The sequence below is a fragment of the Juglans regia genome, chromosome 4, assembly GCF_001411555.2.
Source record: "Juglans regia cultivar Chandler chromosome 4, Walnut 2.0, whole genome shotgun sequence".
Classification (NCBI taxonomy): domain Eukaryota; kingdom Viridiplantae; phylum Streptophyta; class Magnoliopsida; order Fagales; family Juglandaceae; genus Juglans; species Juglans regia.
In genome coordinates, this window is record NC_049904.1 from 26,200,274 (window position 1) to 26,219,074 (window position 18,801).

The following is an 18,801-nucleotide window of genomic DNA, read 5'->3' on the forward strand; positions in this document are numbered from 1 at the left end:
TAAAATATATTCTAAAGCGTAGAAGAAGGAAGAGTGTTAACATATAAAATAAAACATTACTTAAGATTTACATTTATAGATCATTAAAAGTACGACATCTTAAAATCTGTGGATGAAAAACAATAAGAACATTTCCCATATTTCGAAAGCTAGGATTTAAATTACTAGAGCTTAATTGATGAGAGGTAGCAGCCATTCATCGAGCTTCAAGCTCAGAAATGGTAATGTCGTTTAGAGAAGCAGGTGCTCCAGCAGAACTTGAGGGATCCTGACCAGAATCTATAATTCTTCTATTGATAAATGCAGGCTTTTTGGGAGAAGGAACATTTGCTTCATTTCCCAGCATGAACACAACTTCTAGCATGGTTGGCCGATCCGCAGCTTGTTCTTGCACGCATAAAAGCCCAATTTGAATACATCTCAAAACTTCATAAGCAGGATATGATGCCTCATCACCCAATGAAGAATCGACTATATCCAGGGCTTTACTTTCTTTCCATAGGTCCCATGCCTGGAGCAGTAGAAGAGTGATATCCTAGAGTCAGCTTCTATATATGAATGGTGAAGTTTCACTGAAATATATATATAAATATATATATATATATATAGTTTGCTTACATGTCCAATCAAGTTTAGGCAAGGACTTCCAACATAAAAATGGTTATTTCTCTTGCCACTGATTATCTCTAGTGCTAAGACACCAAAGCTGAAGACATCTGATTTTGTAGAATATAATCCTTCCATTGCATACTCAGGTGACATGTATCCACTGAAATTCCATAAGAAGAGAATACTGATGCTTATAGTCCATTAACTTCTACTTTTAGCACTTGTGTGTGTGTATGCACGCACGTGTGTGTGTGTGTGAGAGAGAGAGAGAGAGAGAGAGAGTTACTATGTGCCAACAGGTCTATTTGTATTTGCTTCAATTTGGTCATCCCCAAACATTCTAGCAAGACCAAAATCTGAAATCTTTGGGGTCATTGCTGCATCTAGTAGTACATTGCTTGCTTTTAGATCCCTATGGATAATCTTCAGTCTTGAATCTTGGTGAAGATATAATACTCCTCTAGCAATCCCAACAATAATTTCGAATCGCTTCCTCCAGTCCAAAAGTTGTCTTTTTATTTCGTCTGAACCAAACATTGAAAACTTCCATTAATAATGCCTAGTGAAAAGAGTTCTACAAAAAAGTATATTCCAATCCAAATGCAACAAAACCATTAGAACCTTTTGAAGTCAGATGTAGTCCCCTGGTTTTGGACACGATTAAGATTGGGCTTTTTAACCTATGTTCGTGTTTATCTCCAAAATATTCTGTCACATATGTTCTCTACAAAGCAGTAATCAAATGGTATTTAAAAGCGATTGCTTATTGAAGAGAAGCCATACCAAAGATGAAAAAGTCTAGGCTTTTGTTTGGCATGTATTCATAGATCAACATCCTCTCTTCTTTATGAATACTACAACCAAAAAGCCTAACAAGATTCCTATGCTGCAGTTTTGCTATTAGCATAACTTCGTTCTTAAATTCTTCTGTGCCCTGGCTTGAACTTTTTGAGAGTGTTTTTACGGCTATTTCCTGTCCATTGGTTAGTTGACCCTGCATTTACAAACAAGACTTGAATAGTTTATGATATATCATTGTGAGAGTTTCTGTCAATACTTATCAAAGTTGATTCAAACATATCTTCCTATTTGAGTCCTAACCCTGCAATGAGAAATGTGTACCTTGTAGACTGGGCCAAAACCACCTTGTCCAAGCCTATTAGCAGGGGAGAAGTTGTCAGTGGCAGCAACAACAGTGCTTAGTTCAAAAAATGGTAAATCTGGTTTTCCTCTTCTTTCATCATGTTTTTGAGAATCTTGAAAGGGTATCGAACTGGCATCGTTGAACAACATGGGTTGGTTGGCGCTCCCTGTCCAATCATGCATGGTTACAAAAGATGGCTACTACAATGTTGAGTAATTTAAAGGAACAAAACAAAGGAATATTCTATCTTTCTTAGTTTATAATTAAATTAATCATGTCCATGCATAATAATTGAAAAAGAAATACGATAAATATATATATATATATATATATATATCGGGTACCTTTTCTCTTTCTCTGTCTCTTTATTACCAAATGCACAAAGACGAAAATGAGAAATGAAGTAACAAGCATGGCCACCACCATGATTGCCAGCCTTTTCTTACTAGCAAAGAACCCTGCTTCTGGCTTCCTTGAATGATATAGACCTGAAAAAGAAAGGGAATTTTAATTATGTAAAAGAAATTCTTTCAGTTCTTGTCCGGTTTGAAGGCCTTAATAAGCCGAAGAAAGAAAAACACATGAAGTGGCCTTAATTTCTCGCTTGACCTCCCGAATTCAGATGAAAATTTTATCAATACCTAACTCAACCGCATCCACACGTACATACAAATTTTGGCCCCCATCCACATACACTCTTGTATCAATCAGCTCACCATTCCAGTTCATGCAGCCCCCCGATTCCTCCCGCGCATCCACACTTGCATACGCCGTGCAAGAACAATTCTGCAGGCATAATTGCTTACACGCTTCCATACTCAAACCAGTCTTAACTCGTGCTGCGGAAGTATCCGGAACCTTCACATTGGGAACCTTCACAAACCCTTCGCCGCTCCTGCAAATGGATGCCGCCCCACGCTTCCTCACGCACCCGTCTGATGCATTTCTCTGCAACCCTGGCAAACAGCTGCACTCGAACCCACTATCAATCTCATTGCATTTCCCAAAAGCACCACACTTTCCGTAAATGTCACACTTGTCAAAAGGTGCCGCACCAAGCTTAAGCCATTTACTGTCTGATCCCTTCGTGTACACAGACCGTTCGACAAAACCAGACTCGTTTACCACTAATGTTGACAGCAGTGTTGGGTAAAGGGCACGCCAAATAGTTGTACTCTCGTTCTCGTTGTTCACAAAACTGATATTGAAGAGCCTATTATTGTGCAATGTCGGGATTCCACTCCATCCTTCGCCATTCCAATGACCAGAACGCCACCATGGAACCTTACCCTTGTACAAGAACAGTTGAGGGGAGCCATTGCTGTCTATCTTATACGACCAGTTTCCAGTTCCAGGGTCGTCTGTGGACTTCCAAGATGTTAGGACCCGGTTCAGGCCAGTTCTTCGGTCCAGCCCAAGTTTCATGTTTGGAAGCGCGGTATCCGTTGGGTAGTCAAAGCTTTGCCATAGTGCCATCTTTCTTTCATCATCATGTGTCAAGATTAGATTTCCTGAATCCAAGAGCTGAGCGACGAAACTAATATTGTTCTTTGATTTTGAAACAATATCTGTGGACCAGATGTGTTGGCTCTGATCTTTGACACTGAGTACTAGGTTTCCATGAACATCGATTGAGAGAACTCCAGACCTGTTAATAATAGGCTTGTCTCTGTTTGCTACCCACACCTTGGCCTGTCCCGGAGCACTGTAATACCAAATTCCGACGTAGCGGTGGGTGGACTTGCCCGGACTAAAGAAACCAAGCGCAAAGGTCTTTCCGTCGGATACCAAAACATCACGGCCATCTGTAACAGGTTGACTGACAGTTATGGTGTCCAGTGAAGTGCCACACCGGAGAAGAAGGAATTGAAGCAACGTGTGGAGAAAGAGAAACAGAAACCTTTTTACAAAATACATGATCATGGACAGTACTGAGGTTGCAGATACTATCAATCATGGTATTATGTTTCATTCGTGATCAATTTATGTTCTAAGAAGTAGACCCCGCCATTGACGCAGTCAGATATTAGTCCCGACATGCGTGGGTTCACTGGAGGTATATGAATATGATCACCCGTAATTTCGGTCTGAATAATGCTTAATAAATGTATCAACCTACTTCCAGTCCCTGACCTTGAATCTACGTGCATCTGTATCTTTTATCGATAAAGATATCTACTATAGGTTATCTAATCACCAAGGAAAATGCTCAATTTAGTATGAAATTTGATAAAAACAAAGTCGTCTTAAAAAATTCATGTAATTAATTGGTGACACATCAACAACGTACAATTAGAATTGAATTTTAATGACACCAATTAGTAAAGGCTATTTATGTTATATAGCCATAATTAATTTTTCTCACCAACATTATATTGTAATATATATCATACATGATTTTATTTTATGTGTGTGTGAGTCACTGTATCGACCAATTAGAATTTAAAGTCAGTGGTTGAGTGAAGGTTGGCTGGTATTAATTCATGTAGCCCCCATGCATTGCACCCAGCCACTTGACCCACTCCACTTGTAGCTGCCAGCCTTGACAATTCCTCCGAATTCTAATCACATTTATACCTGCATGCTATTTTTCGCGTTAAAGCACTATTTTTTTATTTTTTATTTTGTAATTGTTGCAGAGAGAGAGATAGAATATATGAGCTCAACAGTATTTTATATTAATGTCTATAGATAATGTGAATTCAACATTAAATACTTTAGAGCCTCCATCTTATATTTATCTCTCTAATTATAAAACACGTTTGCAGACAAGAAAATAGTAAGAACCGGCCTTATCGAATGCTTATCTATGCCTGAATTAATATGGACCATTGTCAGCCACAAACATAAACTTCAAATTACCAGCATTACCATATGGTTGGCCCCTACGTACTCGTGCTTATCATAACCTCAAAATAACTACGGAAGAGGCTGTCTAGTTACTTGCTCTAACAATCCAGTACATGGTATAACTGGGTGGCCGCTGGTCCAGGCCTAGTGGACATGCCACCAGCTTAATTGAAACTCAATCATGCACTTGACCTACGACGTTAGCCCCGAGGACATCATTTTTGAAAGCGACTGATCTTCTTGTCATCTTCGTTGTTCAGAACCCTCCAATTCGGCCTTGTTTTAAGACTTACTATCCATCCTCCAACCCATCCAACGCTCACCAAAATTTGTCCCACACAACTTGATCAACTACATGTAGGCATGGGCAGCGGGCAGCGGGCCCCCAAAATCTAACTGCCCGCCCAATCTGCCCAGTCCTTAAGAATAACGAGCAAAAAATCCGTCTGTTACCTTAGACAGACGAGCAAGTTTCAAGTTAAAAGTAAGGAAATCTAGGTGAGGACAAGCAAAGCCCACTGCATTCTACCCACCTGTCCACATTACACACACACTCAAACAGCATGAGGCGTCAACCAACAACTGTTATATTCTTTATAATTATTATTATTTGAAGGCTAGTATAAGTAAAGCACTAGGCCATTGAATTTCTTTATCTTTGAACATTTGGACAATTTGACTTGTAAGCCTTGAAGACACTCGCGTGCTCTGACACTTAGGCTCCATTGGGTACAATACGTGAATCCCAAAGGAGAAGGTTAACCTTGTACAATTCGTGAATCAGGGTAACCTATTGCTTTAACACCCCATATTTTAGTGTAATTTTAATAAAGAAATTATTTTTATTGATTCAAAATTTATTCTCTTGTTTTAAAATTATTGGATTTTTTTTAATTGGGTTATTTTATGATTTTTAGTTTACAAAAATTATTTTTTTTTAAGTGCTTTCTTTAAATTAATTACTGTTATCCGTTTAAATTTCTTCTCAAATTAAATTAACTTATTTTGGATTTAATTTTTTAGTTTCATTGTAATCACTGCGTTTGAATTATTTTTATTTCATTGGCTGTTTTAAAATCATTTGGGTTCATTAATAATTTTTTTTAAAAGAGAGTTTAGGTTTAAGTATATTTTTTTTATGTTATTTTTTTTATTTTCTTTTCTCTTTAGACTTAAGAACCCGTTCCTTGGAAGCACCCAGAGCACATCTTACCCGTTTGCCATTTTCATGCATTCCCTTTTCATCCCCTTCATCTAGGTTTTGCCCTTTACTATTTATATCTCCTTTATATACATACTTACGGTTATCATCTCAACCCTAGAGTAAGTGCTGCTCGTCCTCTTCTTCGCCAAACCGAGATCCCTTCTCCACTGCGCTAGCAAGTTTTGTAACGCCCCGGCCCCGAAGGTCCGGAGAGTTAACTCATATCACCTAAAAATCATTTCCAAATAAAACTTTTTAGAATAAACCAGAATCTCCATAACATATTAACCTATTTGTTCAATACAAATATCCATGTTCCTACATAAGGGCACATCAGTGGTGTCTCATTGATATAGATAAACTTTTCCACAAGGACAAAAAAATATCCAATCCTCAACATACCAAAGCAACATAAATATCAACGCTATCAAAAGACTCTCCAAAAGTCATGGTACCCTAGGGCACATAGTCTTCTATGATCCACAAAATTTGCAAGTATTTCCTATCCCTGATTTCCAGCTGTTGCATCAAAATTATCTGAAACATATTATGGAGATAGGGGTGAGTTATCAACAACTCAGTAAGCAGAGATCATATACTAGTATGCAAACATGAGCATTTACAGATTTCATGATGCAGAACAAATGTAACACCCCGTATTTTAGTATATTTTTACTGAAGGAATTATTTTTATGGATTCAAAATTTATTCTCTTATTTTAAAATTACTGGATTTTAATTGGGTTATTTTTTAGGATTTTTAATTTGGTGAAAATTATTTTGATGTGCTTTCTTAATATTTATTTATTGTTATGTATTTAAATTGCTTTTAATATTTAAATTAATTACTGTGAGATTTAATTATTTCAATTTGACTTTACCATTACGTTTAAATTATTTTATTTAATTTGTGGTTTTAAAATCATTTCCGTTGGATCATTTTCGTGACCCAAGTTATGAGGATTGGACCTCATTTCTTTTCCCCTCTTTTTCTTTCCTCTCCTTTTCTTTTCCTTCTTTTTTCTTTTCTCCTTATTTCCTTCGGTCTTCTTTCTTTCCCGCGCGACCCAACTCTCTCCTCTCTCCCGTGCGACTTCGGCCTCCACCCCAGCCCGCCGCCGTCGAGCCGCCGTGGTCGACACCGCCCCCTCCATTCGGTTCCCCTGCCGCCGGCGACCTTACCCCACCAACCTCACTTCCATCCAAGCCGCCGTTAGCCCCCACGAGACCCACGAAGCCGCGGCACTCTTTCCGCCGTTGCGCCGCCGTCGCACCGCCATTGGCCACCATCTTCCTACCACTTCATCCCCGACCTCTTGGCAACCCTTTGGACCCAACCCCAGCTCCGATCCGTCACCGGTGAAGCCCCACCAAGTCCATTTCCGATTTGTACATTTTTTGCCTTAAACCACCATTTGCGCCGTCATCCACGGCAAACCACCACCACCATTGGCTTCACCGACCTCTCTAGGCCCTACCCTATCATTTTGGGGTCTTCGTTTGTCTCCATTGAAAAGTGAGTATTTGTGACCCACGGCCACAGTGTATTTTACACTGTGGTGTTGCTCAGACGTCGCCTTTTTCAGCTTCGTGATCCTCCGGAAATTATCATATAGCGCTGTAAGTATTTCTCTAAAGTATTCTCATGAATTTTATGTATTTTTGCACTAACGCATTTCACTGTATTTTTTTGGCATGCCGGACTGAGTCCGAGGAGTACGGGGGTCGGATGGATTTGTGATTGGAGTTGTTGGTTTGATTGGATTGGATTGGATTATTGGTTATTGGTTATTGATGGATTTTGGATTGGTTGGTTCATGTGCATTTCATTATTTCATGCATGTTCATGTTTGTAAAGGAAAACTGGGTTTTCGTGTATTGCATTCATGTTCATGTGTTTATGAAAACTGGGTTTTCATGTGAATGATTTGTTGGGTGCGTGTGTATCACGAACCCCAAGCCGAGATGGGGCATTATCTCGGTGGAGCTCCTCTGGTTACTCGGGAGCGGAATAAACTGAGTAACGTCCCCTGGATTGTCGCTGGGCGACAATGGGATCGGACGAGAGATTCGTGCCGACTCCGTGGTCCTTCTGCTGGCGGGGACTAGAGGATGTCTGGCCATGTACGCGCTGGGCGCGGAACTGGGCATCGCTCGTTGCGTAGTGGGTGCTCGGCCATGTACGCGCTGGGCGCGGAACTGGGCATCGCTACGAAGCCAGGACGTGCGGATGGTCCCTAGGGGAGGCCATGGTGCATAGGGTATTGACGGATTAAATGGACTATTTTCTGGGAAAATAGTGTGAGTTGGATTTTGTGTAAATCATTTTCTGGGAAAATGTTTTACGGATTATTTTTGGGCCAAATGGGATTTTGGCGTGTGTTGGAAAATTATCATTTTCGGGGAAAATGATGTTTTGAGGAAAATGCATATTTCATCATATGCATGCATGTTAGTTGTATTAAATGCATTTTATTCCTGAGATTATTTTTGGGTTATACTTACCTGCGGTACCATTCTGTGGTAACGCAGATTTTGATGCAGATGAGGAGGAGGAGGGTGAGCCTGAGGAGACGGCTCCGCCCGAGGAGTGATCTGGGATCACTGTTTATTGTTATTTTATTTTACCCTTCTGTATTTTCGGGACATGTGTTAACTTTATTTTGGGATGACTGTATAACTGCTTTTAAAACTTTACTGATGTTTACTTGTATTTAAATTCTGGTACTTAGTTGACTAATCCGCTGCGTTGTTGTTGTACACCGTTGCATGCACACACACTTGGCACTTTCGTTGGGATGTGTGACCGTGTTGTCATCATCCCGGCGTCTCGATTCCTGTGTTTTCCTTACATGGGGGTCGGGGGCGCCACAACAAAACACTTTATTTTCAGAATGCAAAGTCAGAACATATTGCAAAAATATCAGAGCGAAAGTTCAAAAATATTCTTATTCAAATTCTTTTGGCATAGCATAACTGACCACCATCATACCAGAGCATCATATCGCATCAGAGGCCATGTTTAACCCCCGTGGTAGGGTTGTGCAAACCCCGGTAGCTAACCGAGCAGAAACAGAATGTGAATCTTCCCCTTATTTATTCTCGGAGCCCCGAGTGTGCACACAGGAAAGATCACCAGAAAACCACTTTGTTTCCAAAGTGGGTGCACCAGAAACAGAACAGTTGGTACCAACCCAAACAGAAGCCACTATTAGCACCCGTGGTAGGTCAAATAGGTCACCATCCACAAACCACATCCCAATTCAGAATGTCATGCCAAAAATTTTCAGAAATCACATCATATCAGAATACGGAACACCTTCAGAACAGAACAGAATTTTCAGAAAGCATATCATATTAGAGTACAGACCATCTTCAGAACAGAACAGAGTTTTTCAGAAATTACAAAACATTATTTTATGCACAAACTTTCATATTCGCTCTCTTTTTCAGAGTTTAGAAGCAAAATGCAAAATAGCTCATGTCTACACCAGTCATGCCAAAAAAATACTTTATTCTTAAACAGAATCTCATGAGTAATGTAGAACAAATAACTGAGGTAGTTCAAGTATATTTTTATAACAAAGCATGTTCATTTTCAAAAATCAACCTCAGTCTATTTTATTTTTATGCAAATCTAGCATAGGAACCCCGCTTACCTGGAACTCTTTAGTCTTTCAAAAAATTCCTCAACAAAGCCGAACAAATATTAATCTTCACCTATAACATAATCACGTAATTTTCATAAATATCCAATCGAAAGCGTATTTCAATATTTAAGCCTGAGATGCTAAAATAACTTATTTTAATTCCTCGGCAATCTAAATTCACGAATTTCTAAAGATGTTAACACTTCTCAAATTCTAACTAAATCTCTGACTCAGGTATTAACTCTAACTTATTTACTAATGAAGAATCGAACTATCGGATTTAATACTACATAACATAATTATGCCAAAAATTTCTTTTTAAGTTATACATAAAATTTATTTAACAAACTATATCATAATAAAATTATAACATTATCAATTGCTTTCGAAAGAGGCTTTACTCAAAATAAATTAAACTTACCAAAATCATTTTGGTACATATGGAAAATTTAGACTTTACAAAATACATATCAAAGTTTTAAAACACAATAATGTAACTTGAAATTCAAAGGTAACAACGAAATTTTCTATTTATTAGGCCGACTATGCAATAGTTTCTGTAGTACTTTGTTTGAAATATGATCAAAGGGGTATAACGGTAATAACAACTTGCCTATCAGATTATAGACTTCCTCACACACCTATATATTTATATATATTACTCTCTTTAAGTCAGCAACACGAAAAGAAAATAGACAAGAGGAAGTGGAGTGCAGACTTACGATTAAACCGAGCTGTACGTGGAGGGGCAAGGCACGACGGCTGGGCTGCAGGAACTATGGTGGTGCTGCTGGGTGCCGAGGAGGGCATGCAGTGGCGAGGCCACCTACGCTGGGTGGCGAAAGCGCACGAGAGAGGTAGAGAGAGCTCGGAGAGTGTGAGATGAGAGGGAGATAGCAACCGAGAGGGAGACGGAGAGTGAGGGAAGGAAAGAACACGGGAAGGGAATACAGGCTTACGGCAGCAAACTGGAGGTGCCTCGGCTGAGCTATGGTGCACAACGATAGAAGGATAGAAGTTTCGGTTGTTGGCTGTGGAGGTGCGACACTAGACTCTGTTTTGGTTGCTGGAAAACAGGGGAGTTCGTGAGTGGTGCGTTCGTGCGTGTGGATGAATCTCGGTTTCGTGAGGCTGAGCAGCGGCCAAGCAGAGGTGTTACGGTGAAATGGCTGAGGTTCCGCGTGGACTGGGTCCGGTGGGTAGCGACTTGATGGGTTGGCTGGTCCTCTGTTTTTTTTTCGGTGGTGCAATAGAGGCGGGTTTACGTGGAGAGGATAATGGCGCGCGGCTTGAGTGGTGGACCTGGGTGGCTGAGGTTCCGTGCGTGGACTGAGATCGGTGGTGAACGACGTGGAGGAAACAAATGCTCTGATTTGAGCTGCAAGAGCAAGGTGGTTTCGGTCGTTTGCCTCTTGGTCGGGGTGGTAGCATTGGTTCACAGTGGAGGATGGATGCTAGGAGTTCGGATGGCTGAGGGTGATGAAGAGGGGCAGCGGCACTTATTCTAGGGTTGAGAAATGCTTAATATATATAAGAGCTATAAGAGGAAAACAGATGAAACCTAAAGATGGAGAAGGGAGATACGTGCATGAAAAAGGAAATTGGACTCAAACCGTGCGATGGAGTCTGGACCCGCGCGATCTCACGGCTAGGCTCTGAACGAGATTAAGGCATTGCTTTTATCTAAAGTTTTGGGTCTCCAATCAACTAAAAAAAAAATATATATATATATATATATGCATAGATATAACTATCCCATAAATTTTGATGAATATCCACTTGATCCATTAAAGACTTTGAAACCTAATTATCAAACTTATAAAAAAATTATACACTGCCAAAAATATCTTAGGCTCAAACTCTCTTCTAAAAAATTTTACTCGTAATCCCAAATGATTCTAACTAAAACTCAAAAATTTTTGTAAAGTCGCTTGGCTGGCCCGGGTGTTACAAGTTTCATTGTTGTTTTTCTTTTTCTCTTCACGTCTCAGCCTCCATCAACCACTGTACCCACTCACTGCCGCCAGTCCCTACACTTCCGTAAAGCACCAAACCGCAAGCCTCGGTTGCGTTCAGCAGCCCCGTCACCCCCCACAGCCAGGCCAACACGTCGTTCTCCACCGAACTCAGTCCACGCACGGAACCTCAGCCACCCAGGTCCACCACTCATGCCGCGCGCCACCACCCTCTCCACGTAAACCCACCTCTGTTTGCACCACCGAAAAACAGAGCACCACCCTTCCTCCATAGTGAACCCCAGCGCCGCCACCCAAACTGCTCAGCCTCAAGCGGGAACAACCTGAAGACGCCAGTCGTACGCTCAGGTCCGTCGTGACCACCCTCGGTAAGCCAAGCTCTGTCTCCCACCATTCTCTCTCGCTCACCTCTCCCTCTCTCTCTCTCGTGCTCAGCGCAGCTCGACGGAAGCTCCGCCGCACGCCTGCTCTCCAGCCGCTCCGCCACTGCCTACCCAGTCCAGTTATCGCACGCTGCCGCCTAGTTTCCCCTTGAGTAAGCCCTGCCACAACTCATGTTTTAGTCTTCTTTAGTGTCTGTTAGTTGACTATAAGGGAAACAGTATATATTAGATATTTCGGTAACGAAGAAGAGTCTGTTTTTACCTTCCTACCCTTTTATTTTCTAAAACATGCTTTAAAGTTTTGGAAAGGCTTTCAATGGACTACAAGACTTATGCTGATGGCTTAGTTTTAACTGATTAGTGTTTAAATCTAATGAGCTATTTTTTTTGTGGACTGGGCTTGAGATTAATGAGACATACGTCATTTTGAAAGACTTGTGTAATTTTTTTATTTTATCAGGCCTGATTTTATTATGTTTGATACACGGTTTTAGTAAAATTTTCTTTTTTTTTTTTTATTTGGGCTACATGTGGGTTTATTTGGTTAAGTTGGTATTTTTAAAAGATTGATATTTTATCGGAATATTTATTAAGTAAATACTGATAAATTTTTTTTAGAATGATCAATAAGTGCAAAATCTTATTTTGAATCCTTTTAAAAGAATATTTTTTATTTAAACAAAAGCTATGGTTTTAATGGTTTCGATATAGTTATGTTCTTTTTTTTAGTTTTATAATTTATAGTAAGGTCTCATTCGTAAATAAGTTAGAATTTAATGTTTTAGTCGGAGTTATTAAATTGGATATTGATGAGTTTAGAAAGTGATGCTAGTATTTTAGGAATAATGAGAATTTTCGATTTTGAGGAATTAAAAATAGGTTATTTTAGAAGTTTAGGCTTAAATATCGAAATACGAGATTGAATAGAAATTTATGAAAATTTACGTGATTATTTTATAGGTGACGATTAAGTTTGTTAGGCATTATTGAGGAAATTTTCGAAAAAGCTAAGAAGTCCAGGTAAGCGGGGTTCCTATGCTAGATTTGCATAAAAAAAATGGACTGAGGTTGATTTTTGAAAATAAACATGTTTTGTTATGAAAATATATTTGAACTACCTCAGTTATTTGTTTCTGCATTACTCATGAGATTCTGTTTAAGAATAAAGTATTTTCTGGTATGACTGGTGTAGACATGAGCTATTTTGCATTTTGCTTCTAAACTCTGAAAAAGAGAGCGAATATGAAAGTTTGTGCATAAAATAATGTTTTGTGATTTCTGAAAACTCTGTTCTGTTCTGAAGATGGTCTGTACTCTGATATGATATGCTTTTTGAAAATTCTGTTCTGTTCTGAAGGTGTTCCGTATTCTGATATCATGTGATTTCTGAAAACTTTTGGCATGAAATTCTGAATTGGGATGTGGTTTGTGGATGGTGACCTATTTGACCTACCACGGGTGTCACGCCCGTGCTTTTTTCTTTTAAAATATTTTTATAAAAGGACGACGGGAATTACCGTCCTGTTTAAAACTTTTTCACTTGCATCCCCAGGGTGCGAGACTCTACGTTTATAAATAAAATGTGCTTTGATCATAAAAGAGGGTTACAGCGGAAAGCATAAATCTCATAATAAAAAGGCCTCGTACGTTTAAAACTCGTGTCTAGACTTCCGTGCTCTTCCCCGTGGGCCGTGTCCATCCTGATCGTGCAGTTCCTGTGAGGGGGAGAGACATGCATAAAAACTAAAATGAGTCGAAGACTCGTAAGCATTACTTCATACGGTTAAAATATAACAACATAGGTTTTCATTCATGCATTCATCAATCGTACATACTATTACGTGCGTGCCTACGTGTCTTGTGTGCGTTCGTTTGAAAACGTCACTGGACGGGGCTTTTCTTTTAAAAGGCTTTCCTCTATTTAAAACGTGTCCCCCGTCACTGCCTTCATTTCTTCAAGAGTCGGTGTACGGGGTTTTACTTTAAAAAGGGCTTTCTCGCCGTAAAACGTTTCCCCCGTCAGTGCCTTCATTTCTTAAAGAGCCCGTGCTCTTGTGCTCTTGTGCATACATGTGCATTCGTGCGTTCGTGCGTGCGTGCGTACATCCATTCTTTCTTATCACTTTCATAGGCCAGTACACACAATTACGCCCCGTGTGTTTGGGGTTAGCGGTCTTCCTTTGGACCCGGATTCCGCCCGTGGCCACGGGTTGGGAACCCCTTTTCATAGGGGGCAGCACTGGGTGCACTTCCAGCGCTACTTACCCGGCATTGCAATCTGCCCATTCGTCGGTACCCTTTCGTTCATGTCATGTGGCCGTTACGTGTCTTCATACATTCATGCTTTCGTTTCTTTCTTTCTTTCTTTTCATTCGTTCGTTCATGTCAGCTCGAAGGAGCTGAAGCTTTAATTCAGTTCGTTCTTTCATTTAACAGTCATTTCTTTTCATGAGAAAACATTTCTTTTCGTGAGAAAATATCGTTTGGGGCGTAAGCCCGAAAATGGTCTTTCCGTTTTCTTTTTCAATTTCATTTCAGTTCTATCTTCTCTTTAACAAGGAACATACATGGGCTTAAGCGTCGGCTTCTGTGGCACCCTATAAGTGTCACCTTGAACGTCGTCAATCATGGCATCCGCGAGTATCACCTCGTGGTGCTCATGAGAGCGTCGGTTCGTAAGATTCACAAAAGCGTCTGCTTTCATGCCTTTCATGCATCTTCATCAGTTTATGGGTTTTTCTTAGAAAATACATACAATACATACAGCGTATAGTCATCCATTCACATGCGTACAATTAATACTTTGGGGTGCGTAAAAAGGGGCTGCCAATGAGGGGCCGTACATACTTATGCTTTTGAACATTTAGCATTTTCTTTCTTAAAACGTTTTTAGTCTTTTCGTGAGCATTTCAAAAGGAAAAGTGTTTCTTGTATCTTTGATAACTCTAGAAGAGTATGAACGTAACACTTACCTGGACTCCATGCTACTTGCATGTCATTCAGTCCATTCACGTGCTTGTCAGACGGCAACCTACATGCATACACATAACCTTAGCATCATTCTCTATCTAATGCATAAGTAACTTAAACTATAAATAGAACTACGCTATACTTAGAACACTCTCCTTCTATCCCATACGCTTACGTGCCCTTCACTATGTTAGACCCTTCGGGGACCGCTTATGGTCACCACAACTTCCAACTCAAAGTCTTGCCTCGAGTGCTCATCCACTAAAGTGAACCCCTTATTCACCTTAGGATTAAGACACTAGGACATTCGTCTTACTCTTCTTACAACCACATTCGACGCATGATTCCGACCGATAGAATCACACATCTCAATCCTAACGATGCATCCGTCACTATCTTCATGCATCTTGGCCCACACTAAATCCTCATTCCCATCCAGCAAGACACATGGCTCTAAGCCAACTCTGAGGCTTAGTACCGTGCAACTATGCTCATGACAGATTACCCATTACATATGGTGAATCCGTCCGGCACGTGTCTCTCACCATGTTACACAGGTACCTTACCCCTTTATCACCTAAGATCAACGTATATAATACGTTGATCACCTGTTCGTAGGGACAAGGGCCATATTCCGATACCAATCTTCTCTTGACCCGGCTAGCATGACACTTCACGCTACCCGTCCCTTTTGACAGTTCATCCCAACACTTAACACGACAAGACTCCATCTATAACTACGTTTCATGTCACGTTATATAGCCCGAGATTGCTCCAGTGCTACACTGTGACCTTGTCGTGTTACCTAGCATTCTACTTCATCACTCCTGACTCATTACGAGTACGGTTCCTCACGTACTCCCGTCACATCGTGACATCTCGTCACGTTCCCATTACGCCATTTCTACACTTTAACACTTCACCCATCATAAGTATGACTTCCAATAACCACGTCACTTCGTGACGTTGCCCAGTCATGCTTCCGCTGCGTACTCTTACACTTATTCCACTACTTCACCCATCACAAGCACGACTGTCAATAGTCATGTCACTTCGTGACATTTCCCAGTCATGCTTCCGCTGCGCACTCTTATACTTGTTCTACTACTTTGCGCATACGCCTGGCCATAAGTCCATCACAGTGACACTTGTCACCTCAGACTACAGGCTACGCCATAGCTACTTCGGGACACTGTTTCACAGTTCCCAACACTATCCATCACGTTCCACGCCCATTAATCACATAACCATCCTTATTTCTACGACACGCCACAAGGAGTGTCGCTGCCACGTGGAGTACACTCCACGTATACTCCCTTCATACACAACACATCACCATTATGGCATACCTACCATATGGTACATCACTCCATCACAGGGAATACGTTCCACTCGTACTCCCTTTACATAAGCTCCATCACCACTATGGCCTACACGCCATATGGTGCATCCCCAATCATATGGAGTACATTCCACATGCACTCCATCCATACTCACCATATCACCACTATGGCATACCCGCCATATGGTACATTATTACATCACATGGAGTACACTCCCCGTGTACTCCCTCCGTACACTACGACACATCACCATTATGGCATCCTTGCCATGTGGTGTATCACCCATCATATGGAGTACATTTCACATACACTCCATTCATACGCACCATATCACCACTATGGCATACCTGCCATATGGTGCATCACCATATCCCATGGAGTACACTCCTCGTATACTCCCTTCATACACACTACGGCACATCACCACTATGGCATACACGCCATATGGTGTATCTCACCATCTCATGGAGTACATCCCACATGTACTTTCCACATACATACCACATCACCAATATGGCACACACGCCATATGGTGCATCGTCCACCATATAGAGTACGTTCTACATGTACTCCTCTTACACGCATTACGCCACTGAGTACACTCCACTTGTACTCATCCCGTTCCACGACACGCCAAGAGGGTATATTTTACATATACTCTCCTTGTCTCACATGACGCCACTCATAAAGTACACACAGCGTGTACTATTCCCATCCTATGTGCTACATCACCATTATGGCATATCCGCCACATGGTGCATTACTCCACCACATAGAGTACACTCCACGTGTACTCCCTTCATACATATCACGGCCTGTCACCACTATGGCGTACCCGCCATATGGTGCATCTCACCATCACATGGAGTACATTCCACATGTACTCCCTACATACACAACACGCCACATGCACACAGAGTACACTCAGTGTGCACCGTATCCATTCCACATACACCATGCCACCATCACAGCACATATTCCCAATCACACTACACAGCACACTTCCCAATTACGCCCAACACATCACAGTACACTACACGGCACAATGCACCTCCATCCAATACAGATAAGCCCAACACTTCACTACACAGAATGCCCAACACTTCATCATAATGCCACAACTCCACAAATACTAACAGCACAGTCCACAACCTAGTCAACTAATCAATATCCAACATAATTAATAAGAGATAGAGGGTTATACCATCGACGGGATAACCCGTGCGTTGCTTGTAGATCGTCATAGCCGATGATGTCGGAGGAGTCGTACGTGGCGGCTAACTCACGTACGGTGACTGTTTAGGCGTTTGGATAGCTAGGTGTGGTCTTGGAAAGGCTCGTGATAGCCTTGTGATGATGGTAAAGAGCATAACATGGCGGATCTAGCCATGTACAGTGGCGGTCAATCACACGCAGTGACTGTCCATCACGTGCAGTGATTACCCATCACATAAAGTGATGCTTTAGACCTAGGGCTTAGCTAAAGGAGGTGTGGTGAATCTCGTGGTGGCGTCGAGGTGGCGCCACGGTGGCTCACGGTGGCAGATCTGGCCATTCCATGGAGGAGAAGCCGTGGGAGAGTGAGAGAGGGTGTGCTCTCGTGGGTGGCAGATCGGGGCCAATGGAGGTCGGGTTGGCTTAGTGGCGGCCTGAGGAGGCTGGACATGGCGGTCATCAGCCATGGGTGGCGGTGCACGGTGGTGCATGGCGTGCAACCCGTGCGTGCGTGAGTGAGGAGCCGTGAGGTGGAGGAGGGGGTTTCTGGCCATGGGTCACATGGAGGAGCTCGGGGAAAGGGAGAGGAGGTCCATGGTGGCCATGGGTGGTCGTGGGTGGCCGCGTACGGCGGCGCACGGTGGGAAATGGGCTAGAGACCCATTTCGGGTACTTGTCGTGGAAGGAGGGGGAGGACTGCTTTGTAGGGGTTGGCTTCGGTGGAGGATGATGGCCGGTGGGAGAGGAGCTCGCCGTGGGAGCGGTGGAGCCATTGGGCGGCGCACGGCGGCGCTACGCGCACAAGCCCGTTCGGGCTGTGTACTTCCGAAATGGAGAAAGGGAGAGCGTGAGGGAGAGAAGTTAGCATGGATGGACTCGCCGGCGTGAGGAGCAGCCGATGGTGTCGGCGGTGTGGCCTGGCGACGCACGGCGGCGCCGGGCTGAGGCCTTAAGCCGTTCGGCGTGAGGTGATCTGCGTACAGCGTACGCCGAAGGAGAGAGGGAGGAGAGAGAGGGTTACGGGGAAATGAGAGGGAAAAGAGAGGGGTCTGGGTATTTAACCCAGTCCTTTCGTCTGGGGTCTACATGATGATCTAACGACGAGGAATTGAAATACTGATTTGAAGATGCGTAAAACATTAACTTAATTAAAAGCACTTAGAGGAATTAAGGTAGATATTATTTTAAACTAACTTTAGTTTATAAAATAGTATTCTTCATCATTAATAAAATGATGAAGTCTCACTTAACATATTTAAAAGGGTTAAACCATTTATTTAATAAAAGTTCTCAACATAATTTAAATCCCATAATATTTTAAATAATTGAAATCATTTTAATAATAATATTAAAATGATTTCTGGCAATTATAATATTTTTGGAGCTCTTCAATAATATTATGATTGTCGTATTTAAGATCAAATATTAATTCAATAATGATGGAAATACTCCTTATAA

At 41.6% G+C, this 18,801-nt stretch overlaps 1 protein-coding gene across 1 annotated transcript; it reads right to left on the reverse strand.

Annotated features, from left to right (window-relative positions):
* Nucleotides 1-42: 42 nt before the first annotated feature.
* LOC109010604 (G-type lectin S-receptor-like serine/threonine-protein kinase At1g11410) lies at nucleotides 43-3,799 on the reverse strand. Its single transcript, XM_018991483.2, has 7 exons — nucleotides 2,395-3,799; nucleotides 2,098-2,241; nucleotides 1,732-1,919; nucleotides 1,393-1,603; nucleotides 896-1,133; nucleotides 619-769; nucleotides 43-511 (listed from the first exon to the last, which is right to left on the reverse strand). Exons 1-7 carry the CDS (start codon nucleotides 3,674-3,676, stop codon nucleotides 197-199), a joined length of 2,529 nt encoding a protein of 842 aa, XP_018847028.2. The 5' UTR covers nucleotides 3,677-3,799; the 3' UTR covers nucleotides 43-196.
* Between the last annotated feature and the right edge of the window lie 15,002 nt (nucleotides 3,800-18,801).